Source organism: Lepidochelys olivacea (genome assembly GCF_965140295.1).
Source record: "Lepidochelys olivacea isolate rLepOli2 genome assembly, chromosome: 1".
Lineage (NCBI taxonomy): Eukaryota > Metazoa > Chordata > Testudines > Cheloniidae > Lepidochelys > Lepidochelys olivacea.
This window is the reverse complement of record NC_140411.1, coordinates 332,642,518-332,669,740: the sequence shown is the minus strand read 5'-3', so window position 1 is coordinate 332,669,740 and position 27,223 is coordinate 332,642,518. Positions and strand designations below refer to the sequence as shown.

General features: G+C 41.4%; 1 protein-coding gene across 1 annotated transcript in view; it reads left to right on the top strand.

The window, feature by feature from the left end:
• Positions 1-24,799: 24,799 nt before the first annotated feature.
• Positions 24,800-27,223, top strand: part of GNAT3 (G protein subunit alpha transducin 3) — a gene marked incomplete at its 5' end in the record, with an annotated part of 40,951 nt that continues 38,527 nt past the window's right edge. Inside the window, 1 exon segment of the mRNA XM_084618027.1 lies at positions 24,800-24,917. Within this exon segment, the coding sequence (XP_084474153.1) occupies positions 24,800-24,917 (118 nt within the window).

Below are 27,223 nucleotides of genomic sequence, written 5' to 3'. Positions count from 1 at the left end.
AATTACAAGAGTTGAATCACACTGTATGTGGTCAGAATGCAGCTTTCATCCAAGCATGAGGTACTTGGAAATGCATGAAGCTGAGCCAGATCATTGCTAACGCTTCCTACTGTGATTGTTTGATAGGTGCAGTTGCCTCAGGGGTTGGCCTGACAAACACACTACCTTCCTAACATTTGCTGTCTCTTGTGTTTGAATGTAGGGTGTCATTATGGAGTATTCTCAGACCATACTCCAAATGTATAACTTGGTAGTGAGCAGAAATCAAATATGAGGAAACAGTGCAATCGAGGCTGGCTCCCACCCCACCTAAATCCTTACCTTCTCCACCTCCTTCTCCAGCAGTGGGACCCTCTGGTAGAGCTGAGGAGCTAAACTCTCTTCAACTTTAGGACCCCATACAGCAAGGACTTGGGTCGACAGAAAAAATGGATCTGCACTTCATTTGCCACTGCTTTGCCAGGTCTTGGGAGTACTACAAGCCTTAAGTGCCCCTGGAGAATTTCCCTGTAGGTCTGTCCAATCCTGATAGATCACCTAGGGAGACGACAAACAAGAGGCCTATTTAAAAATATAACACCGGACAAGGAGGTATTAATTGGTCAGCCCAAAAGCAGAGCTTCAAATCAAAAATGTATCATGATTTGCTATAAATGCATTAACATGTACATACTATGGACTTCTGTTTTTTCAATCAAGCAATACACATATTGGAATTCATCTCTTTATATTTTAATAAGGTCAGCACCAATCACCCTCCCTTATTCTTACTGAGGTACACACGTCAGATAAGATATAGTTTGCACTTTTTAGTTGCACCTCATCTCTACCTTGGAGCTCAACTTTGGCTGGTGCACAGCACTCATTTACACCAGAGATGGGCATAAACAAAGCCCTGGCTCCAAATGCTACTGAACTTTGGAGAAGCCTGGGTACAGATCTAGTCCAATAACTTGTGTTTGAAGATATGCTTTTGTCAAACACTAGTTACTGGATGATTTAATACAGTAACTTAATACAAAATGACTCAATACAGTAACTGGCTGTAATTTTGCATCTTGTCTTATGCAGGAAATCAGAGTAGAAGCCCATCTTTTATTTTCATTGTGGCTGCTCTAATGAAGTATTTCTTAAATAAATAGATATTTAAAGAACACACTTTGAAATATACAGTGGACACCTTAACCCTCCCTAAGATTCACCTAATTTAGGTCAGATAGCATAATCTAGCTAAAAGAATTTCAAAGAAATGTTTCCAATATTTAGCCAGTCTTCCTGAGAATAATGACGTTGGGAAGGATTCAGGTGGGCTCAGAATATTGCTGGCTATTTTTATTGGATACTTATTATTTGATCACAAATATTTACATATTCCCAAATATTTGCCTGTTAGCCCTGAACTGCGTCAGGTTCTCTCCTTTTCTTCCCCCTCCAGTCCTGACGATGGCTGCAGGTAGAGCGGGGCAGGGCTAGCTGGACCCACAGGCTCTCTTTAACCCTTTCTCTGCTGGTGTGGGGTTTCTCTGCTCTGTCACAGCATGTTGCATGTCTGTTGAATCAACATTTTCCAATGAAAACTGTTTTCTAGGAAAATTTTCAACCCATTCTAAACATTCCATTCTGTCAATTATTTCTTCCAGGGCACCATCAGATCTACTAAGCACTAGGTTTAGAATAGATGAAATACCATTAAAAGGTATTTTATTGGTTGAATGTTATCATTATTCCCAAAGTATGCGTCTAGTATGCATGGCTCCAGAACTGTTCTCAAGATAGTTGTACATGCCTGATAATATTCTCCTTGTATTGCTGTATCGGTAATTAGCAAAAACTGTCCAAGGGCACAGAGACTGGCCCTTGAGTTTGCTGTTGTCCGTAGAAGAACCTGGCTTTCAAGTACTGTTTGCATCAGAAAGGGAAGAGTTGATTCTGAGCTGAGATTTAGTGCTGAGTCAGAGGTTTTGGAAATGAGTGATTTCAGGACTACAGAAGAGTTGCATTTGTACTGAAATGAGACCTTTTGAAGGTGGAACTCTCAAAACTGCGCTATGAAAATGTAACTCTTCTAATTAAGCGTAAAAAAAAAAGAGTCTCATGCATGCCTGCCGTAGCCCTTAAAATGGGTGTTCTTTTCTGCAATGCTCCCTGGGCACAGGCTATCCTTAGCAAGGGCTCCCCTCCTCCTCTGTGCTTCCTACAGCCCTGTGACTCTGCTACCCCCACAGCTGCATCCCAGGTTGAAAAACAGGGACATTTCTCGCAAACATTTTTGCAAATAATTTGTCCCTGTGTTTTATTTCAAAATTCCGTATTTTTCATCCCCTCCAATTCTGAGTCTTCCTGCAGCTCGATGAATATTCACTTTTTTGTGCATGTCAGAAGGAGGCACAGAAGTGGGAAATGAACATGGGCTAACTAACTGAAAGAACTAGCTCAGTGGTTTGAGCATTGGCCTGCTAAACCCAGGATTGTGAGTTTGAGATTGAGAATCCTTGAGGGGGCCATTTAGGGATCTAGGGCAAAAATTGAGAATTGGTCCTGCTTTGAGCAGGGGGTTGGACTAGATGACTTCCTGAGGTCCCTTCCAACCTGATATTCTATGATTCTATTCTATGAACTGCTCTGTGGCCAAATGCTAGAGTTTTGCTGAGACATCACTGCAGGAGAAGCAGGGAAATCAGACCAGCTGGGAGGACATGTGATAATGAGAACACTTACCACAAAGAATTGTTTGCTTATGCCCTGGTGCTAAATCATCATCCCTCCTACTCCATACACATTGTAATTAGATTAAAGATTTACTTTGGGGTGTAGCCAATTGTTGTCTTTTGTTCTTTAAAAACTACAAACAATATGAAGAAACCACATGGGCACAGTGTGGTCCCAAATAAATATGTTTATTATATAAACACAGAGATGTGTACTACATACCTACTGCTACTCTGACAAGTTTGTGGTGGCTCTGCAACATAGACCATAGTAAGCCCCACTAGAGGTCTCACAAACTATTTAAAGAGGCCTGTACTCTTTTCCTATGAAATACATTGGCACCTCGCTGTTATTCTTTAGAGTACTACAAAGACTTCATCCCACCTGCTTTTAAGTCCATGAACAGAAATTCTACTCTTTCGTACACCAGTGTAGATCTGAAATAACTCCATTGGACTCAGTGGAGTAACACCAGTCTAAAACTAGTGTGAAAGTCAGAATCAGCACCCCAGTTCTGTAACTATAACAAAAGTGGTCCAGGTGCAGCTCCTGAAGTCCCTGCTTTGGTTTCAGTTAATTGTTTCATACACTGGGTTTAACCCAACCCTATTATATGACATTGTGTCCTTCCTCTTTACAAAACATTACAAATATGGGAATAACCACACAGGCAGTTGGAGTCCAACTGGAGTCTAACTATGCACAAATACAGAAGACCTAGCTACATATCTACACTGCAGCTTTGGCAGGGCATAGCTACTCAAACAGGAGACAGAGGTGTCCACTAGAGGGCTCCCAACTATTTACACTTGTTGATTTGAAGTGAACCAATGGCTTGAACAACGAAGAGACCTAGTGGCACCTTAGAGACTAACAAATTTATTTGGGCATAAGCTTCCGTGGGCTAAAACCCACTTTATCAGATGCATGGAGGGGAACATACAGTAGGGAGGTATAAATACACAGCATATGAAAAAATGGGAGTTGCCTTACCAAGTGGAGGGTCACTGGCTCGAGTACACCCACAATTTGTTCTTAAAAAGAAGAGACCAAATAACTGAACTTAGCTACACGGTTTGTCTAAAGACAAAACAGTACTATATGAAAAGGAGATAACATGTACCCTCCATCCAGGAAGCAAATTTTCACAGCTTGTTCCTCTTACACTGAAGGTGTGCTTCAAAGATACACATTTCAGCTAGTAATATTTATAGATGATTTTACAAGTTACAAAACTTTTTATGCTTCGTTAAAGTCCAACTCACCAGTTTGTACAAGTTCCTTAACTTGTTGTTCTGGACCTTCCTTATCTTGGTTTTGGATACTAGCATTTCAGCTACTGGTCTGCGAAGGTACATCCCTACACTTTTACATATCTTATTCTGAATACTACATCCCACTTCAAAGTACTCCCCAACTGTATTCGGTACAAAGTATTTATGCATCTTTGCTTTAACAAGGTTCCTATTTTCCAAAGTGTTGAAGGATGCTTCACATGGGTAAACAGAGTTGTAAAGAAAGCATAAAACATTCATTTAATATAACTTCCCGACCCATATATAGAATGTATATTATATTAATACCATGCAAGTAATACCTATTAATGTTGTGTATACTACACCTAACATATATGTACTGGCTAATACACTTAATGTATTCAAAAGTCCACACCAACCGCTTTAAAGTTTCATCGTGACTTTAAAGTTTGTAGACTTTTTTGTATATATATTCAGTTTAATTTGAATTTTGTTGCAAATTTTAAAAAAGTTAATATTAAGAGAGCCCCCTCTCCCCCTCCCCAAGCTGCCTTTTCAACATTTCAGCATGTCCCACTAAGTTTAATTGGTACTGTGATTTTAGATCAAACGTGTTTAATTTGCTATTTAACCCTCCAGCTGCAAGCACATTAACTGAGACACAGCAACTTGCCCTTGAAACATACAGAGCCTCATTAAAGGCTTGATCTTGAGCACCTGGAAACTCCCATTGGTGTCCTAGGATTAGGAAGTGCTATACTGGATCAGTCCATCTACTCCCGCATCCTATCGCCCAGAAACCAATACGAGATGCTCCAGAAGAAGATGCAAGGAACTCCATAATAGAGCATGATGGTATGACCTGCCCACAGGGAAACTTTATCCCTGACTCCCGTCTGGTATTGGATGGGTTACGTCTTGAAGCATAATTGCACATGTCCCTTGTATTTTTTAAAAAATCAAATGTTATGTAACAGTGGATGTTCTCGAAGGGTGAAAGTCTCTGCTGCACACGGGGCCTGCACAAGTGCTTAAGTGATGAATAACTCTTGTGCTTGTCATAGGCACAGAGGTGATTGTCACCCATTGGGAGCTCCACATGCTAAATTCCTCTTGGCGCCAGGCCATAAGTAAGGGGCATCTACAGTGCTGGGGCTGGTTGTGCTGCTGTTCATGCTGTGAGAACACTTTCCTTGAATCCTTTCGGCTATAGCTTTGGAGACCTCCGGTGGAATGTATGCTACACAGCAACAGCCTCTGCTTGCCCTGCGTTCGTCTAGGTTATAAGAATGAGTTCTGGTTAAATTAGCAGGTGAGTGCAGCACACACAACTAGGGGCAAATTTATTTTGATTCCTCTTTTTTCTGAGTGGGTTGTGTCCTGATTCCCCAGCAAGAGAACCACCACTGGCATGAAATCCTTTTATATCTAGAACACATAATGCTTATTTTCTTTTTTAAGAAGCAGAAAGGTGGAGTAGAAGAATGTATGAAGAGAGGCAATATGTAAAAGAACCAAAGGTGATATGTGCATTGTACAACTTCTGCACAAACTCAAGGTGCACTCTTAAAATATTGCTTTAAGGATCTGATTCTCTCTCATCCTTACTCCGGTCTTACTGACTGTAATGGGAGTGTTGCCTTTCTCGGAATAATAAACTGGAGTATATGATATTTCCAATGTCTAGCAAAGAAATCATTATTATGAGTCCCTGTGAGAGCTGACATCAGACCCACATCTCATGGAGCTGGGATGAGCTCGAGGATGGTTCAGGAATCTTTGTTTGACCAGAGGTCTCTGCTGGGTTTCTATGATGTTGATCAATTAGGAGGTTTTGAATGTGAACCATTATGACCCAGCAGGTCAATGTGTTGGTCTGTATTCTATCCCAGGTGAGTGAAGAATGAGTGGTCTACAGAAGATATGGGCAGGTTGAAGTTAGGGCAATGGAGCTGAGAGAAACACATCATTCCTCCACAGCCCTCGAAGGGGAAATGTATTACCTCTTCCATAAAGCCCTCTTCAGGACAAGGTATCTCCTTTAAGGGGGATCCCACGAGGAGCTGTGGCTTCTTTCCTCCCATCAAGACTTGTGCCAAGCAATGTTTGGCCAGTTTAGAGAGTCTGGCCCATCAAGAGAAAGGGACAAGAATGTGGCCTCGTGGTCTGAGATCAGGGCTGAGAGTCAGGAACTCCAATCTCTAATCCTGGCCTGTCAGAGTCCTTGGGCCTTATTGGGCCTTGGGCCTCTGGAGTAACTCCAGTGAAGTCAATGGTGTAAAATTGGTGTGAGGGAATGGACAATCCACTCCTCATCTGTAAAATGGGAATACAAACTCTTACCTGTCTACCTCAGAGGTACTGTCATTAATTATTTTTTATAAACTCTCTTACAGATGAAATGCTAAGTACACATGCACATACATACTGCTATTACTTTCATGAATGGTGAGAGTGGCTACTGACTTTTAAAAGTTCTGTGCATTGCTAGGGATTCTGCCATTAATTATTAGGTTTTACTTATGTGTAGTGGAGTAGCACCTAGAGGCACCAGTGAAGGATCAGTGCTTTATTATGCCAAATGCTGAACAGACATGCAGTAAAAAGTTCCTGGCCCAGAGAGCTCACGGTTCAGATTATGACAAGATGCAAAGTGTTAATGAATCAACAACTGGGAGATGGGGCAGAAAGGTGGACAAGGAGCAGTAAAATAAGCAAGTTGCCATATAATAAGCAGAGACCACAGCTTATCACCTGCCTTTTATGTCACTGCCTTGTCAATGTTCCAATTCTTTGATTAGACACACGCCATTAAGACGGAAACAAACACAGAATGGCCAAACAATTACCTCATATTAATGGCTGGAGGGAAGTCTCTGAGGACAAACATGTCCCATTCCCATAAATCCTGAGGGAAAACATTTGTGGAGAAAAGTTCAAATCAGCACTAATGTGAATCACAGTTGCTATAGACTTTTTGTTTTTTCACAATACAAAAAAATATATATTGATCTCAAATTCACTGCAGTAACTAGACAAACCATTATGATTTGTTCTGAATGAATGTCATGTCCTGCTGTTGTTACAATTCTTCTCCTCAGCACTCTTGCCACTCATAGGCTTCAGTCCTGAAGTCCAAATAAAGACAATGGATTACCCACATGATTAAAGGTTGTAGGATAAGTCCCCTACTGGAAAAAAATGTCTCTGAAATCCCTGTAATTTTCTGTAAAGTACCTAAATGGCTTTGCTGTAATCTGGCACACACTACCAGGCACTGTGGTGCACCATTTCACTGTAATTTCAGGAAGCAGAGAGAAACTGTTTTTAGGAGCTTTGGGAGTAGCCGAAAGGACTATTTTGGTGGATGGGCTAAATATGTGGAGTGGTATAGTGGTATACCATTCCACAGACAAGCCTGTGTGTGAGGGAGAGAAACCATGCAATGCAAAAGGAAAATCCTAGAATTTCTAAGGGATTTGGCCTTTGTTACTGAATTCTATAAGGAGGCCTCTAATTTTGGGTGTTCAGCTTGACATGTTAACTTTTAATATGATAATGATACACTCTGTGTATGCTAATTCTTTTCTAATGCTTAGACCATCTCGTCTTTATTTGATTACTATAAGTACAGACAGAACAGTTTTTTATACACAGTAACCTTCCTCCCCTTCTCTCTCCTGTTTTTTTTTAATGTTTAAAAAACAAAACACACACTAATATGAGTACTAACATATAGGGATTTATTTAGCAATAATCACATTATTGTGCTAGGCAGATACATTGCAATAATTTTGCAGCATCAAATTAATTTCTTGTAATAACCTTAATATGTCACTTTAGTTAATTCATATATTAACAGGTTGAATCTACATGCCTTAGCTTTATTGCGGAGGTCTGTTCTTCAGTGGACTCATCTGACACCTTGTTTCTTCTGGAAGTGCGTAGTTCCCAAGTGGTAGTTTTGTGCACATTTCATGTTTCTTGACATTCTTAATTAAATGCACTTTGGGAACTGCTAACACTGTCATCTGAGAAGCATTTAACATGCAGAGGAAGAGTCATAGGGTATGTGAAATCCTTCAATAAAAGACCCATGGCACTGTCTCTCAAAACCCAGATCAATTGACTCCGGCTCAAGCTGCAGGGCTACAAATAGCAGTGTAGACATTCCAGCTTGGGCTGGAGCCCAGGTTCTGAAACCTGTCAAGGGGGGAAGGTCTCAGAGTCTGGGTGCCAGCTCACAGCTGAACAAATTCGTGACAATTTTTAGCCCTGCAGCCTGACCATGCAACTCCAAGTCAATCGACCTGGGCTCTGAGACTTGATGCCATGGGTTTTTCTTTGCAGTGTAAACATACTCTAAATGACAGGTTTCAGAGTAGCAGCCATGTTAGTCTGTATTTGCAAAAAGAAAAGGAGTACTTGTGGCACCTTAGAGACTAACAAATTTATTTGAGCATAAGCTTTCGTGAGCTACAGCTCACTTCATCGGATGCATACTGTGGAAAACACAGTAGGGAGATTTATACACATAGAGAACATGAAACAATGGGTGTTACCATACACAGTGTAAGGAGAGTGATCAGGTAAGGTGAGCTATTACCAGCAGGAGAGTGGGGGAGGGGAGGGGGAACCTTTTGTAGTGATAATCAAGGTGGGCCATTTCCAGCAGTTGACAAGAATGTCTGAGGAACAGTAGGGGAGGGGGGTGGGGAAGAGGGAATAAACATGGGGAAATAGTTTTACTTTGTGTAATGACCCATCCACTCCCAGTCTTTATTCAAGCCTAAGTGGTGTATGTCCTCCTATTACATCTGTCCCAGTCTTTAGGATGCTTATTGAGGCCCAAATGTGGAAGTGCTTTGAGCATTCACTCATATGACGTTCACTGAACCATGCTGGGATTGCCATTGTTCTTTCCATCACCCAGAGTACACTCTCCAATATCTGCCACTTTTCCAGATGAGGTTAGACCATGAGCAGGTTTCCACACTGGCACAAGGCAGACATTTTCATAGCCATGAACGTGGCCATGCTCTGGGCAACATCAGAAGGTCATTAACAAAGCAGAAAACAAGAAGCCGCAGAAAAAGTATTAGGTCACAATATATGTAGAAAGTAAACTAGGTATATTACAAGTGAAGAGGAGTTTGCAGCATGTGCCTGAATGCAGTATGAATTTTTTTAATGTATAGTGTAACTGAAGCTTAACTCTTTATTTCCTGGTATCCTGGTTATTTACTTTATATGTTACACAAATTCTGTTTCGCATCTGGGAAAAATAAAGACTCAAAAAAGTGGGGCCACGTACCAGTTAACTTTACAACTCCAGTACCGCAAACCATTTCCACTGGCAGCATGACTCACAGACAAGATAACGTGGTAGTTGGAATTAACTGCTATGCATCTAACTCATATCACTGCTTTAGCTGGAGGAGACAGTGGTTTTGTTTTAGTTTCCATTTTCATCTGAAAATCATGCTTTCTGGCCAAGAGATTTTACTTCAGTGTTTCCCATAGGCCTTTAAAATAAACAGACATTATTAATTAAAAAGAGGGGGATTTTTCTATTAATCAAAAAATTGATGTAATTCTGAAAGGGAAATGTCTTTTCCTCTAGAATATAGGATCTTTCCCTTTCCCTATTACATTACTTTAAAAAACATCTGTTTAATATATGCTATAATACAACCTTCTACAATCAAGGTAAAGTGTTATTTTGTATCTGCACTAGGAAAAGTAAAGTTTAGGTCGGGTTTAGTTAGCCCATTTTGAACTCAACCTCTTGCCTAGTCTAGATAATTCCTATGAGTAACAAATCCTTATAGACATGACTAGGCTTTTCAGCTTAAATGCTCTTTCCCTGAGCCACACTTCAGTTGGTTGGCATTATCTCACTAGGACAAAGTGGACCTTAGCCCAGTAGATCTGGTGTCCAGCAGATCTTGTCTGCATACAGTGATCCTTGGGAGACTTAGAGATGTAGCAGCTTTTAAGGAACTACTTTCCCCCTTGTTAGCACAGAGGATGTAGACAGGGAAAAGGCAGTCATGACTTCGGGCGCCCTCCTCCTGAGGAGGCAGCTATAACAGCTCTTTGAGGACATTGGCTATTGGCACAGATTAGAGCAAACTTCAGACTGCTATAACCTGTTCTGAGGGACTAGCCCAGCGCATACTAGCCCCAGGATTAAGGAGCACTAATAGCAACTTGCAACCCCCACTTCAGTAGTGGGTAATGTTCCCTATTTTTACAGCTCCCAGGGGAGTACAAGGTGTTTACAGCACAAACAAGAACACTTGGTCCCTGCCCCGAAGACCTTGCAGCCTCGCTGTTTAATTAGAGATGAATTCACAGAGCAAATTAGATGCTCAGGCCACTACTGGTGATGCACATAGTTTAAATGGACAGACAGACATGAAATCAAATGGAGTTGCACTGACATAAAGCCAACATAAATGAAAGGAGGGTCCGCCCGTTCGTGTCTGCAGAATAAGCAAGCATTTGACTCAAAGTTATAGCCCTGTGCAATCATGTAATAACTGGTTACATTAAAGAACATTTGTTCAAGTAATTACACTGTCAAGCTTCTGCGTATAAGATAGCTGCTAGCTGCCAGGAATTAGGAAGATGCTTGGATGGATAGGCTATTTCATAATTGTTTGATATGGGGTGTCTTGCACCTTCTTCTGAAACATCTAGAACTGGCCACTCTCCAAGACAGGATCTGAACTAGATGGACCAGTTGTGACCTGCTATGGAAATTCTTATGTTCATCATTATTTTCAAAGCAAACATAACTATTTTAATGAACTAATGTACTGCAGGAGATCTCATTGATGGAGGCATAAAACAACCAGTTATCGGGAACTGCCCAATTTTGTATGATACCAACATCCTCTAAAATGAAAGTACCAAAAGAATTAGAAATAAAAATGGAAGGACAAGAAAAAGATCATCACAAAGATCCCAGTAAGAAAACTTTTGAGTTGTGTTGAGGGGATTGAAGATGGGATTTTAGCCATATTTACAACTAACATCTGTAGTTCTGTAAATAGACATGCTCTACAGAATACATAAGAAGTCAGTGGGTCACTTACCTGCCCACACACATATCTCACCTCCAACCCTCCACAAAAGCTCAGAGGAACCAGGCCAGGTATGAAAAGAGGCAGTGCTCTTATTGCTGGGGCTCTGCTGGATTTAAAGAGGCTTGGCAAGTACAGGTGCGAGTATAAGGAGGCACATAGTTGAGAGTGTGAGAATGTAGCCCAAGGCACAGTTAGAAGAGAAACAGGTAAAGAGGGAGGTAACATGAAATGGAACCACAAATGTGGAGTAAGGTAAAGTTGTGTGAGGCCTTGAATATGTGGCTGAGGAGCCTGAATTTAATGCAGAAGGAGAGAAAGATGAAACTATTCTACTACCATCCAGATTGATAGGGACTCAGATTGGTTACCCGCTCATGGCTGTTTGTTTGGTGCAATCAGTTGGAGGTGCCAGTCCAGGTTCTATTAGAGATGTGTCCATGTCTCGAAACCACTGCCACAAGTGGCACTAATTGTCACCCTTAATGGTAGGACACATACTGATGGGCATGGAAACAACAATCTCCTCACCCATAAATGTGATTCATGTTTGAACCTATTCACTATCTTCACCAATTGTGCAGGACAAGTGTATTTGAAATTTCCTGGAGAGAGGACGTGAGGAGGATGAAGAGCTTTTTTCCCATCTATTTTTGTTAATCTGTGGGTGATGCTTCCTGAACATGTGGACAGGAAATCCCTTCCCTTTTCCTAAGGATCTTGGGAGCCTCAGAGCTACACTAACTACATTCAGAAGAGACGTTAGTTTTTTTTTTTCTTTCCCTTTCTGATGCTGGAAAAAGAACATTTGAGGGCAACGGTCCCATTCAAGTGGAAATACTTAGCTCTTAAAGTTCCTCCTTTGAGTATGGGGGAAGGAGAGAGGAGATAATCCTGCATTTCTCCCAGAGTCCTTTGCAGGAGAATACTTTCCTTTCTATGGAAAGTGTCAGGAAGATCTATGGACAGCTAGCAGGATGCTGCAGCATAAGCGATAAGGGTATTAATATGATATCAGCACCATTGTATTTTTATTCTCAAAATCACCAAACAGTGACAGGCTTTACTAATGCCCCTGTGTGCTGCATCTGTGTGGATGGGGCCTATCCAGCTTGTAGCTATGAATAGTTCAGGATCACACAGACATTGATCAGAATGTCCTGATTCAGGGTGGCAATACATAATGTGGAACTCTGTGTTGTCTATGCAGAATAGCTGGACTGAGCAAACATGGGCTTGGTGCAAGATGAGCAGGGGGCATGTAAAGGCGGCTTTAGTCACACTTTCAGCCCACAAATCTTGGGAATGGCCAGGAACTAGACTGCTCCCTGGTGTAAGATCACCCATTCTTACAGCTGTCTGCCTATTTCCTCAAGGGACTGTAATGACCGTGGGGTATCACCAGGATGTAGGGACATTTCGGCTTTTCCTCAAGCTACATTCTCTCCCTGCATTGGGCTCCGGGAAGGAGGGTGGCATAGAAATCATTCAGTCAGCCGAATGGTACCTGAGGATTCTCTTAGTCAGGGATTGTCATAAATATACAGGGAAGGGTAACCACCTTTCTGTATACAGAACTATAAAATCCCTCCTAGCCAGAGGCAAAACCCTTTCACCTGTAAAGGGTTAAGAAGCTAAGGTAACCTCGCTGGCCCCTGACAAAAATGACCAATGAGGAGACAAGTTACTTTCCAAGCTGGTGTGGGGGGAACAAAGGGTCTGCCTGCCTGTGTGATGCTTTTGCTGGAAACAGAAAAGGAATGGAGTCTTAGAACTTAGTAAGTAATCTAGTTAGATATGCATTAGATTCTGTTTTGTTTAAATGGCTGATAAAATAAGTTGTGCTGAATGGAATCTATATTCCTGTTTTTGTGTCTTTTTGTAACTTAAGGTTTTGCCTAGAGGGATTCTCTATGTTTGAATCTGATTAGCCTGTAAGGTATCTACCATCCTGATTTTACAGAGGTGATTCTTTTACCTTTTATTTAATTAAAATTCTTCTTTTAAGAACCTGATTGCTTTTTCATTGTTCTTAAGATCCAAAGGTTTGGGTCTGTGTTCACCGATGCAAATTGGTGAGGATTTTTATCAAGCCTTCCCCAGGAAAGGGGGTGTAGGGCTTGGGGGGATATTTTCGTGGGAAGACGTCTCCAAGTGGGCTCTTTCCCTGTTCTTTGTTTAACAGGCTTGGTGGTGACAGCTTCAGGTCCAAGGACAAAAGTTTGTACCTTGGGGAAGTTTTAACCTAAGCTGGTAAGAATAAGCTTAGGGGGTCTTTCATGCAGGTCCCCACATCTGTACCCTGGAGTTGAGAGTGGGGAAGGAACCTTGACTCAAATAAATTGGTTAGTCTCTAAGGTGCCACAAGTCCTCCTTTTCTTTTTGAGAAAAGACTTAGACTACCACCACTGGCAGTGCTTCTACTCAGGGTAGTAGTAAAGATCCCTACAGCACAGGACACCCGGGGCAGTTCATTGTCTCTGAAGAACATGCAGTCCCTTGGGTGGGGATTACAGTCAACATCTCAACAGCTCCTCCAGAGAAAAAAGGCAAAGAAGGACCTACTCTTAATGCAGCAAGTTGTCGCCCAGTCCATAACTTTTTAAGCCACAGACTTCTCCCTCTGATTACATAGCACAAGACTACATTGCACATACATGTGACCTGAAAATCTGGCAGTAAAATGTTTTTCAGTAACTCTTTAGAAACAATTATGCTGAACAGAGCTGCTTTTTCAGGGATATTTTTTATTTGACTCATCCGTCCCATGAGAAAGTGGGCCCATCAGGCGTATTTGTCCTCTGAGGACTCTTGCATACAAGTGCTTTCCATCTGTAAGTCCTAACCCTTGTTTGTCACTTAAATGCTGCTTAAATGCTGTTCAAAGGTCAGCCTGCTGGAACATGCTCACTGAATTGGAAGGAAGGAGCTTGCTGCCTCATGAGCACTATGGAAAAATGTGTGCTTTAATCTGTTGTTTATTTGCTCTTGTGTTAATTGGGTCTAGGAGGGAAAGGTTAAAATGGGGGGCTCTACTCAACACATGAAAATTGTGTGTTTTCACTGTTGCTTCAGTTCCTGTGCTGTTAGGCGTTGTGGAAGCTGGCAGGTTCTAAAGATTTGCTCCCACGGGAATTGAAATAAGCCAGAATGGGATGTTTACAGAAAGATGTTCTCATTGTTTTAAGCTGTTCCTTCATGTACTATGTCCACCCTGTACTTGGCAAATGAACTTTTCAACTTAGACATCAAGGATTATCACTTTTCCTTCTGAAAGTCTACATCCTATTTTTTCTAAATACAAGCTGTATCCACAGCAGAAGTAAACTTGGGGAAATGTGAAACAGCCTTATAAGGAATGGAGCAGCATCAACCCATAGTCATAATAGTAAACCTGCAAATGGCTCAGGAGCTGCAGGGTTCTCCCACTGTTCATCACACTGCATTATGTTTTGGCTGGTGTGTGGCTTAACTTTCCTAACAGACTCAGTGAGCTAACATTGATGAGGACTGGAACCTGTTATAAGGGAACCCTCCAGGCAGAAAAGCAGCCACTCACAGTCTGTCAGAGCCCATAGCATGGGCAGTCTGACCTAGTGCTTGGAGCCCAGAGCAGGGTCATGGTCAGGGGTCAAAGCCAGAGTCACAAGCCACTCAAAAAGAGAAACTCCGGTACGAAACTGCAGAAAAGCTCCGGTACAAAACTGCAGAAAAACCTGAGTGTCTCTGGATTAAGTTTAGAAGTGTGAACAACAAGAGTGATGTAGTGGTGGGAGTCTGCTATAGACCACCGGACCAGGGGGATGAGGTGGATGAGGCTTTCTCCCGGCAGCTTGCAGAAGCTACTAGATCGCACGCCCTGGTTCTCATGGGTGACTTTAATTTTCCTGATATCTGCTGGGAGAGCAATACAGCAGCGCATAGACAATCCAGAAAGTTTTTGGAAAGCGTAGGGGACAATTTCCTGGTGTAAGTGCTAGAGGAGCCAACTGGGGGGGAGCTTTTCTTGACCTGCTGCTCACAAACCGGGAAGAATTAGTAGGGGAAGCAAAAGTGGATGGGAATCTGGGAGGCAGTTACCATGAGTTATTTGAGTTCAGGATCCTGACACAGGGAAGAAAGGTAAGCAGCAAGATATGGACCCTGGACTTCAGGAAAGCAGACTTCGACTCCCTCAGGGAACGAATGGGTAGGATCCCCTGGGGGAATAACATGAAGGGGAAAGGAGTCCAGGAGAGCTGGCTGTATTTCAAGGAATTCCTGTTGAGGTTACAGGGACAAACCATCCCAATGTGTCGAAAGAATAGTAAATATGGCAGGCGACCAGCTTGGCTTAACGGTGAAATCCTAGCGGATCTTAAACATAAAAAAGAAGCTTACAAGAAGTGGAAGGTTGGACATATGACCAGGGAAGAGTATAAAAATATTGCTCGGTCATGTAGGAATGAAATCAGGAGGGCCAAATCGCACCTGGAGCTGCAGCTAGCGAGGGATGTTAAGAGTAACAAGAAGGGTTTCTTCAGGTATGTTGGCAACAAGAAGAAAGCCAAGGAAAGTGTGGGCTCCTTAATGAATGAGGGAGGCAACCTAGTGACAGAGGATGTGGAAAAAGCTAATGTACTCAATGCTTTTTTTGCCTCTGTCTTCACTAACAAGATCAGCTCCCAGACTGCTGCGCTGGGCATCACAACATGGGGAATAGATGGCCAGCCCTCTGTGGAGAAAGAGGTGGTTAGGGACTATTTAGAAAAGCTGGACGTGCACAAGTCCATGGGGCCAGATGAGTTGCATCTGAGAGTGCTAAAGGGATTGGCGGCTGTGATTGCAGAGCCATTGGCCATTATCTTTGAAAACTCGTGGCGAATGGGGGAAGTCCCAGATGACTGGAAAAAGGCTAATGTAGTGCCAATCTTTAAAAAAGGGAAGAAGGAGGACCCTGGGAACTACAGGCCAGCCAGCCTCACCTCAGTCCCCGGAAAAATCATGGAGCAGGTCCTCAAAGAATCAATCCTGAAGCACTTATATGAGAGGAAAGTGATCAGGAACAGTCAGCATGGATTCACCAAGGGAAGGTCATGCCTGACTAATCTAATCTCCTTCTATGATGAGATTACTGGTTCTGTGGATGAAGGGAAAGCAATGGATGTATTGTTTCTTGACTTTAGCAAAGCTTTTGACACGGTCTCCCACAGTATTCTTGTCAGCAAGTTAAGGAAGTATGGGCTGGATGAATGCACTATAAGGTGGGTAGAAAGTTGGCTAGATTGTCGGGCTCAACGGGTAGTAATCAATGGCTCCATGTCTAGTTGGCAGCCGGTGTCAAGTGGAGTGCCCCAGGGGTCGGTCCTGGGGCCAGTTTTGTTCAATATCTTCATAAATGATCTGGAGGATGGAGTGGATTGCACTCTCAGCAAATTTGCGGATGATACTAAACTGGGAGGAGAGGTAGATATGCTGGAGGGTAGGGATAGGATACAGAGGGACCTAGACAAATTGGAGGATTGGGCCAAAAGAAATCTGACGAGGTTCAATAAGGATAAATGCAGGGTCCTGCACTTAGGACGGAAGAACCCAATGCACAGCTACAGACTAGGGACCGAATGGCTAGGCAGCAGTTCTGCGGAAAAGGACCTAGGGGTGACAGTGGACGAGAAGCTGGATATGAGTCAGCAGTGTGTCCTTGTTGCCAAGAAGGCCAATGGCATTTTGGGATGTATAAGTAGGGGCATAGCGAGCAGATCGAGGGACGTGATCGTCCCCCTCTATTCGACATTGGTGAGGCCTCATCTGGAGTACTGTGTCCAGTTTTGGGCCCCACACTACAAGAAGGATGTGGATAGATTGAAAAGAGGCCAGCGAAAGCCAACAAAAATGATTAGGGGTCTGGAACACATGACTTATGAGGAGAGGCTGAGGGAACTGGGATTGTTTAGTCTGCAGAAGAGAAGAATGAGGGGGGATTTGATAGCTGCTTTCAACTACCGGAGAGGTGGTTCCAGAGAGGATGGTTCTAGACTATTCTCAGTGGTAGAAGAGGACAGAACAAGGAGTAATGGTCTCAAGTTACAGTGGGGGAGGTTTAGGTTGGATATTAGGAAAAACTTTTTCACTAGGAGGGTGGTGAAACACTGGAATGCATTACCTAGGGAGGTGGTAGAATCTCCTTCCTTAGAAGTTTTTAAGGTCAGGCTTGACAAAGCCCTGGCTGGGATGATTTAATTGGGGATTGGTCCTGCTTTGAGCAGGGGGTTGGACTAGATGACTTCCCGAGGTCCCTTCCAACCCTGATATTCTATGATTCTATGAAAAGGTCAAACTGGAGTCAGTAGCTGGTGTTAGGGCGAGGAAGCGGGAGCAAGGTGTGGTAACAAGAAAAGGGTGTGGGTACCTGCAAGGTACCAACAGTTGAAAAGGAGCTGGAACGTCAAAAGTGCTTTTATCAAACCATTGCAGCATGTAGAGAGAGAAGGCAAAGTTGTGCAGGATCAGGATGCAAATAAATTAAACTTTTCTAATTAGTCTCAATAACATCCACTTTTGTTTACTTAGTTAAAACTATTGCTGGTTGGAGATTCTCCAACTGAATGTGGTTTTTTTTTTTCAAAATACTGATTCATTTAAAGCAAAATGTTTCATTGAGATGGTTCCAGTTTGACAAAGTTGTGATGGAACACAGGCAGGATTCCATCTGAAACCTAATCGGTTTCCCACCAGTTTGCCTATCTGATTCCTCAGCAGCTTGCCTGGTAAACTGACAGGGAGCTGAGAGCCTGAAGCCCTGGGGCTTTGGCATCCAAGCTCTCCTGGTGGGAAGCCAGGAGTGTGGAAACTGTGGCTCCCAAGCTCCAAGGCTCCAGACTCTGCTGGTGCTTATAGGCTCCTGGCTCCCCTTCAGGCCCCCAGCTGAGTTGCGAGGGAGCTGGAAGCCTGGGACCTGTGGCTCCAACACTCCTTGGCTTTGCCAGGGCTCCTCCAAAGCTTGCAGGGAAGGCTGCCAAGGTGCCAGGACTAGAAGCTCTGGGAACAATGGAGCCTAAACTTCAAGGTCCTGTCTTCTGAGCAGCCTAGGTTCTCATAGCATGCAGGATCTGCTCTGGATCTGGACTCCATTCCCTTTCATGCCGAATTTTGGGTTTTCATTCTACAACAAACCAAATTTCACAATTTTTGCAATACTCTGTGAAACAGGATTCCCTTCCTCTGCCCAGCTCTAGAGACACAGTGCAAGGATATTCTTCTTCTCCACTTTGTTCTAGTTATTTTGGCAGTGGTGTCATACCATGGAGTGTGAAGGTGACAGCCCCTCACTGCATGGATGGGTTGAAATCTAATTATATATTGCATTCAATTCTGGACTAGTACACCAACAACTGTATTGAAAAAGCTATGTTAGAGAAATACTCAAGCTAATCTCTGCAGAGTCAAGAGCTGAATGCAGTAGATTTGTTGTCCCGATAGCAGCAGCAGGATGAAAGCAGGCTTAATCAGTAGACGAAAGCTAATCTAGACCCCAGCGATTAAAGCCAGAAGGTCCAGAAGAGGCTGACATGTTAGATAACATAGTTCTTAAGCTTCATTGGAAACATGTAGCACAAGGAAGAGATGTCACAACAAGAGGAATAATGTAAGGAGGGTATTAATAGTTGTAGTAACTGACCTGTTCCTACTTGAAAGCTGGATCATTTTTACAGGGATATCTTTTTATTTATGTGTTTTTATTTTATTGATTCCCCCCCCCCCCAAATGAGGGGAGAACAGAAAAAAGAACCTCAAAAAGCAGAAAAGTAAAGGAATGGGAAGGGAGGGGCAGAGAAGGGAAAGAAGAATGACATCACAGTTTCCATCTACCAAGAATTAATCAAATATAAAAAGTAAGACCTAATCATTTCAAATTTGTCTGAGGGCCCTTGATTCCGAAATGTTTTTGCTTGGGAAATCCTTGAAACTTGGCAAACTTTTCTGTGGAAAAAGGTGTCTGTATCAGAAAACTTTCAATTTCAAGTAGGTCTGCAATTTATTGTGGATATCTCACCCAACATTAGTGGTGAGTGCCTAGTATGGGCCACTGTTTCTCCATCCCATGAAGTGTCTCTGGGGGACTGTATGTTTATGACACTCACCTGACAGCTGAAACAGTGGTGAAGATACCAAGGATGCAGAGAAACACTATAAATGCTAGCATGGATTTCCTTATAACTACATGCCACAAAAGTGAAGTCCCATATCACTACTTGAGCCCAATCTATAGATTATATCTATATCTATTTAGATAGATAGATAGATAGATAGATAGATAGATAGATAGATAGATAGATAGATAGATAGATAGATAGATAGATAGATTTAAGAATCCCCAGTTATTACTTTGAGGGTTGATAGGTTCTTGTCCCAAGATCAGGCCCAGTATAATACAAACTATTATATAGTTGGGAACCCTGATGTGCACCGTTGTAACACTCAGACTACAGAAACTCCTCTATGTTTACCAATAGTTTATTAATACGTTTAGCACAGTCACAAACACCCCAACTCAGTAAGGTAGATAGAGATACTACAGAACGTACATCTGTGCATTCATATAATCACACCATCCCTCGCAGAACAACCTGAAATGTTAGCCATCATTTTCCTCATCACCATCACCTTCCTCCTCATCACCGCTGGTCCTCATTTTGGCACCTTCCAATGATTATATCTCCTCTGACTGCCCCTAGGCTGGGATGTGACTTGTGAATGTTATGCTGATGCCACTATGTTTGATGCACATTCAGTAGGATTATTTCCCCTTTTCCTTATTCCTCACCTTACTAATGTTGGAGTGTCTTTACTATAGGTTAGTGTATCAATTATCTCAACTTATTATCATATAATTCAATTCCATACCATAGCCCTCTTGTGGTTGGGTATCTGCGGATGTAGCTCATGTACCTGTTATATACATCAATGCGTTACCACAATGCTCTTGTGGTTGGATCATGTTCCTGTGGTCAGAACTTCCCCTTAAACACCCTATTTTCAGTTCCCCAAAACTTGGGGTTTCTGTTGCTCATTTATCTGTTCAAAGTTTATCTGTTTAAAGTTCATAGGCCTTAAGCCTTATGCTAACTGCTGAAGCTAATGTCTTACAGGATACAGGCCTGTAGGTTCCTTGCATTACTGCTGAATATAATAAAAGCAGAATATAATGCAAAGCAGTGAATATTTAAGAATCCCCTGTGGGCAAGCTAGCCCACTGGGCTACAATACTGCATGTTTACTAGGGGTTAGAAGGTGCTATCAGACTGTTCCAAAAGGAGCAGAAGTGTTTCCAATCTCCCCCTTCTCGTTGCTGGCATTTGAGTGCTTGTTAAGGGAGAGGAGAGTGTGAGGAAGAGAAGAGTAGGGAGCTCAGCACTTCATCTTGATATAGAGCCAAACCTGCATTCAGTGTTTGAAATTTTAAAATACAAAAGATGGAAGCAATTAAATCCAATTAAAGACAATCAATATGAAAAACCATATATTTCCTAAATGCTTAAATACTAGAAAAAGAACACAATCGCCAGGTAGGTTCATAAAGCTGTGGTATCCTTCAGCAGGATGATAGAAAACTTTCACCATCCTCATGATCCAAATAACTTTGGAGTTGTTCCATTTTCTCATGTACATGGTTCCTGGGACAATCATATAGGTCACAATCCAATGTGCATTAACATGATTTATAACACTTCCATTAGTCCAATGTGCATTGAATCAGGTCCATAAAACTTACAGATCCTAGACTTACTCAATTGTTTTGCTTGATTAAGTTTCCTTCTCTTCTCACTGATATTCATTGAAATGGTTGGGAAAAACATTAGTGATAGCGGAAATTATGAGCAGACTCCAGTCTATAAAATGTCATTCTTTACTGTAAAAATATGAAGAAAGAAAGAAAGAAAGAAAGAAAGAAAGAAAGAAAGAAAGAAAGAAAGAAAGAAAGAAAGAAAGAAAGAAAGAAAGAAAGAAAGAAAGAAAGAAAAGCCATGCGGGGGCAGATTTCCTCACCTGTCTCTCTCTCTCTCTGTTTAGGAAGAAAAGAATGCTGAAGAACTTTGAAATTCAAAACTGGATCCACTGCAAAAGTTTGCAGACTCTCTTATTATTTGCCAAATCAGAACCCTGGATCTGAACAGCCCTTTATTTTGGGATGTTCAGAATCCAGATACAGATCCAAATTTTCAAACTGATCCTATTCCTTAAAAAAATAATGTAAAAAGTCTCTTCTCTATCATTTCCCTTATTGGCAAAATAATACCATTACCACACACTGCTTTGAATACTAGCACCATCTACTGTGCATTCCTAGCATAAATCCAGTAACATAAATTGAATTACTTATCCTTTTAATGAGCAGTTATAGTCCAAAAGCTTATTGTTTCCCAGTAAATTTGATATCAAATGTAGTTAGTTTAGAGATCAAGCCAGAATAAACCCATTTTATTCTCCCATAGCTGTACTGGCTAATATGAATAAAAAGTAGTAAGACTGTTTTTAATGAAATATTTTCATACGATTTGGGAGACAGGCAGTACGCAGGTCTAATGTTACTTTTATAGTTATAATATACCAAATAACACCTAATTAATACCAATATTTGTTTTTATCTTTACTGACTTTCATTACAGCTCCCCTAAGCTAGCAATTTAATTGAAGTGAGTTGTTGTAAATAATCACACTAGCAACTAGAGTTAGTGGGAAATTTGTATTTTAAATGTTGTGGAAATTATAGATCTGATTTTTGATTGCCTTGCTCCTGTGCCAAGTGAGTGCAAAGAGGATGTAACACTCTCATTCTGACCTATTTACACTCACCTTGTGCCGGTGTACATGACAACAGAAGGTGCAAGGAACTGAAGAACCATTATAGGGTCCAGTTCACCATTTCCCTATTCCAGTTTTATGCATGTGTATCATCAGTATAAAGCTGGAGTAACACAGTGATGAATTAGGCCCATAGTTTTGAGACAATGTTATTCTTCCCTCTAGGCTTGTGACTTTATCATTTAAATTGTAAGTCACTTTATATATATATAGATGTACTGCTCTAAAAATCTAATGCTCTGAAGTTAATCGGAGCTCGAATTCTGATAAACAAATGCCTGGCACAAATCTTTCAGTGATGTGACTCAGTGATTTCATCTTAAAAACATACTGGAAAGATTTGGTTATGCACAGAGATCTTATTACCTGCTATTTTAAAGAATAAATATAGCAGGAATGTTGACTTAACACAGCAGAGTGTTTTTTGGCTGTGCAAATAAGTATGCAAAACTCAATTGTTGACACTTAGCAACTGGTTCCACGCCTATAGAAGAGCAATGCAGAGAGTCATTAAATATGTTGTTTTCTGGTAGAGTTACACCAGTGAGTAACAAGGATGTAATGAAGGAGCCAAATCTGCAGACCTCTGCACCGGGTTATATTGTCTTGTTGATGTGTGGGGATAATGCCTATTACCTAATGGGACCTGCACAGAGGAAAGGATCTATTCCTCAATTAAGACATTTCCCCATTTTGTTCCAAGAGGAATGTAGCCAGTTAATACCATGCTTGCTTTCTCTTTATTCCTTTCTCTGCACATTCACCTCATCCAGCACTGGCCTCCTTCCTCTGACTGCTGACAGTCTGGCCACTACTGGTGCCAGAAACTTCTCCTCTGCTGCTCCTGACCTCAGGCCTCTGTTCATCTCTCTGCCCCCTCGGCACTCATTCTCATTTCACATCTTGTCTGAAAATATAGCGAACCTCACCTGCTTCTATCTGGTCACTGGTATTTCCCTTGGCTATTATTTACAGGGCAAATCCTGAAATACTTGATTTATTTGTGCTACCATAGCTCCTAGGAACCCTATTTGTGGAACTGGATGCAAGTGCATTAAGTGCTGTACAAATGCAGAAGAAAAAGATGGTCCCTGCCCCAGAGAGCTTCCAGTCTAGCTATAAGACAAGAGACAACCAGTGAGTTCAGACAGACAGACAGAGGGGAACAAGGAAATAAGGGGATAATGTTGGTTAGCATGATTGGCAGTGATCTCTGCACAGGTAGCTTAACTGCTGTCAAGTTTTTGGTAAACATCACAGAGAAGACTAATTTTGAAGGGGGATAATGAGTTAGTTGACGATGTTTGCAGGGAACTCCTCCCAAACATGAGGGGCAGCATAGGAGAAAGCATGAAGATGTTTGTTTACAAATGTAACATGGTGATGCAGGCTTTCGTCACACACTGATCAGAGGCAAGAGTCAACCTTTCCATGCTGAGTGAGATGATAGGTCTGGTGGGGATGGATCATGAAGGGCCTTGAAAATGAAGGCAAGTAGCTTAAGTCTAATACAGTAGAGAAAGGGGAGCAAATGAAGAGATGCAGAGAGATGAATGACCTAGGCAAAGCAACTTATATAACCCTCATCACTATGGAATCTGAGCACCTACTGACTCATACAGTCTGGCAAAACTTTTGTTGTGTGTAACCCTGGCATCATTAAAGTCAATGGCAAAACTCCCATTCAGGGCCAGGATTTTACCCGTTGAGTTTTAAGGGAGTTTAAAGTAAGGAATGACTAAGAACTGGACATCATTTGAATTAAATCCTCATCTGCCTTCAGTGTGCACTGCATGCACTTGGACGGAGGGGACAGGAAAGGAGTTGTATCCAACCCTCCAGTCCTTAGGGGCTTTGTCCCATCCTTTAGCCATGTATTGATTATAGCCGCCACTCCCAGGGCACTGGTGACTTCCCCATGCCAGGGGAAATTTCCACCTGGTTGGCTCCACTGGTTTTGGGAGCCCTTTGCACTGGCCGACTGGCACAGAAAGACCATTGCAAGGGAGAGAATTTGGCCCTTTAGAAAAGCCTGTTCTTCCACCCCAAAAAAGAGGGAGAGTGATATTTCTAACTAAACCCCCAACTGCAATGTGTTCCATAACAGTTAATGGGGTGATAGGAATTGGCAAAGACACCATCGCTTTTACCAAAAGGTAGCCACACAAAAGTGTACTCCAGCAGTTACATATTGTTACAAAGTCTGAACAGGAGTCAATGCATATTCTCATAATAGTGTGAAATTAGAGAACATTTAGACATCCCAGTATGTTAATAATTGATTTATTCTTAATGACGTGATGTCATCAATAACTACCCCTAACCTAGACTTCTCAATGTGAATAACAAGAACATTAGTAAGGATTAAAAAAATTTAAAAATGCACCCAATTGTTAGGGATATAATAAATCCTTATGCTTAAAGGCATAACCCAGCCACTGACTCATGAGGTGAGAAATTTACATTCCCTAGAGCCAGGTTATTCTGTAATTGCCCACTTCAGGTTTCTTGCACTTTCCTCTGAATCATATGCTACCAATCATTGTCAGAGACTGGATACTGGACTAGATGGGCTGCTGCTCTGATCCAGTATGGAAATTCCTATGTTCCTATATCATGATTCTCCATAGCTATAATAGCTGAGTAGGCCATTTTAATTTTTTGACATCATAACCCAGTAATTCCATGTCCCTATGTAAATCTCTGTTTGTGCCGTCTCTGAATCGTGTGATGGATCAAAAGCAACTGCTTAGTCTGAAGGCAATCTCTAGATAAGAGGCTGAATGGGAATTTTAGACTTCCTTATAATATTGCTGTTGCATTGCCTGTTCGAACTAAAGCAGCTCTTCTAATTAGAAATAAACTAGCTAGGACAATACACTGATTCTGTAACACCACACCATGGGTAGTGGAGTCAGTTCAGAGAGTAAGGAGTCTGCCAGAAGATCAAAGGAACTGGAGAAGACACTCCATGAAGATGCAGAGCGGGATGCCAGGACAGTCAAATTGCTCTTGTTGGGTAAATAAATAATAATAATCTATTAGTCCTTCTATTAAAGTATGATTTTCACATTAAAACTAAATTTCAATACAGTGATTATCCAGCTCTTACAATTTTACTTTAAAGCAGACAATTATATAAAGTGAGAAATACAAAAAGTTTTGTGATTTTACAGTGATGCCATGCACCTGCTTTATGTCAGAACATGAATGATCGGGACAAGCAAGAGGAGACAAGCAGGTTGAAAATGAATTTGGTCTTTTTACATTTAATCATTTTTAGATCATTTAAATTCATGGAATGAAAGAATTTGAGAAACAGAAATCACTCTTAGAATAATTAGTTAGAGTAATTGCTGTAGTTTTTTGTAATGTATAATACAGAAAGTAAGAGTCAACGGTACAATAAGCAGTCTAAACGCCCTAGCAAATGGATTGAAAGAGGCAATTGATTAAACAAAAAATCGACAGATGCAACTGCCTAATGAAAATGTGTTGTTTTAAATTTGCAAAACTGTTGCAACTTGCTGTATAAAGTAAAAACAGATGGTTTAGTGAAAATGTCTATATGTAAAAATGCTTCTGTGTTCAACCTGTTTTAGAATGTTTAGCGGATTATGTGAAATTAAGGCAGATGGATTTTGCTATATGCCATTTCTCCTCCTGTGAACTAGGGAGTACTTGCCAACAGGCAGCATAAGCAATACCGCAGTAGTAGTTCTGTACATGAGAAAGTTTGGAATTTTATCAGACCTCCATCAGTACACTATGTACTTCTATAGATTTCTGAATAGTGTTCTAGTGTGAGAGTAGTGTGATATTTGGCGTAACAATATAAATGAATTTGATCAGATGACTAGGACTCACTATACCTGTATTTATGAAATGCTTACAAAAGCTTTTACATTGTAGTTTATTCATACCAGTCTCATGGGAGAATTTAACTTCCTAGATTAGACTGGAGGACGAGTGCTAGTAATAATAATAGGGCTCAGATTTTCCTAGATGCGTTAGCTGATGGATTCCTTCAGCAAGTAGTTGCTGAACCGACTAGAGGGGATGCCATTTTAGATTTGATTTTGGTGAGTAGTGAGGACCTCATAGAAGAAATGGTTGTAGGGGATAGTCTTGGCTCAAGTGATCATGAGCTAATTCAGTTCAAACTGAACGGAAGGATTAACAAAAATAAATCTGCAACTAGGGTTTTTGATTTCAAAAGGGCTGACTTTCAAAAATTAAGGAAATTAGTTAGGGAAGTGGATTGGACTGAAGAATTTATAGATCTAAAGGTAGAGGAGGAGGCCTGGGATTATTTTAAATCAAAGCTGCAGAAGCTATCGGAAACCTGCATCCCAAGAAAGGGGAAAAAATTCATAGGCAGGAGTTGTAGACCAATCTGGATGAGCAAGCATCTCAGAGAGGTGATTAAGAAAAAGCAGAAAGCATACAGGGAGTGGAAGAAGGGAGGGATCAGCAAGGAAATCTACCTTATTGAGGTCAGAACATGTAGGGATAAAGTGAGACAGGCTAAAAGTCAAGTAGAGTTGGACCTTGCAAAGGGAATTAAAACCAATAGTAAAAGGTTCTATAGTCATATAAATAAGAAGAAAACAAAGAAAGAAGAAGTGGGACCGCTAAACACTGAGGATGGAGTGGAGGTCAAGGATAATCTAGGCATGGCCCAATATCTAAACAAATACTTTGCTTCTGTCTTTAATAAGACTAAAGAGGATCTTAGGGATAATGGTAGCATGACAAATGGGAATGAGGATATGGAGGTAGACATTACCATATTTGAGGTAGAAGCGAAACTCAAACAGCTTAATGGGACTAAATCGGGGGGCCCAGATAATCTTCATCCAAGAATATTAAAGGAATTGGCACATGAAATTGCAAGCCCATTAGCAAAAATTTTTAATGAATCCGTAAACTCAGGGTTGTACCATATGATTGGAGAATTGCTAACATAGTTCCTATTTTTAAGAAAGGGAAAAAAAGTGATCCGGGTAACTAGGCCTGTTAGTTTGACATCTGTAGTATGCAAGGTCTTGGAAAAAAATTTGAAGGAGAAGGTAGTTAAGGACATTGAAATCAATGGTAAATGGGATAAAATACAACATGGTTTTACAAAAGGTAGATTGTGCCAAACCAACCTGATCTCCTTCTTTGAGAAAGTAACAGATTTTTTTTAGACAAAGGAAACGCAGTGGATCTAATTTACCTGGATTTCAGTAAGGCATTTGATACCGTGCCACATGGGGAATTATTAGTTAAATTGGATAAGATGGGGATCAATAGAAAATTGAAAGGTGATAAGGAATTGGT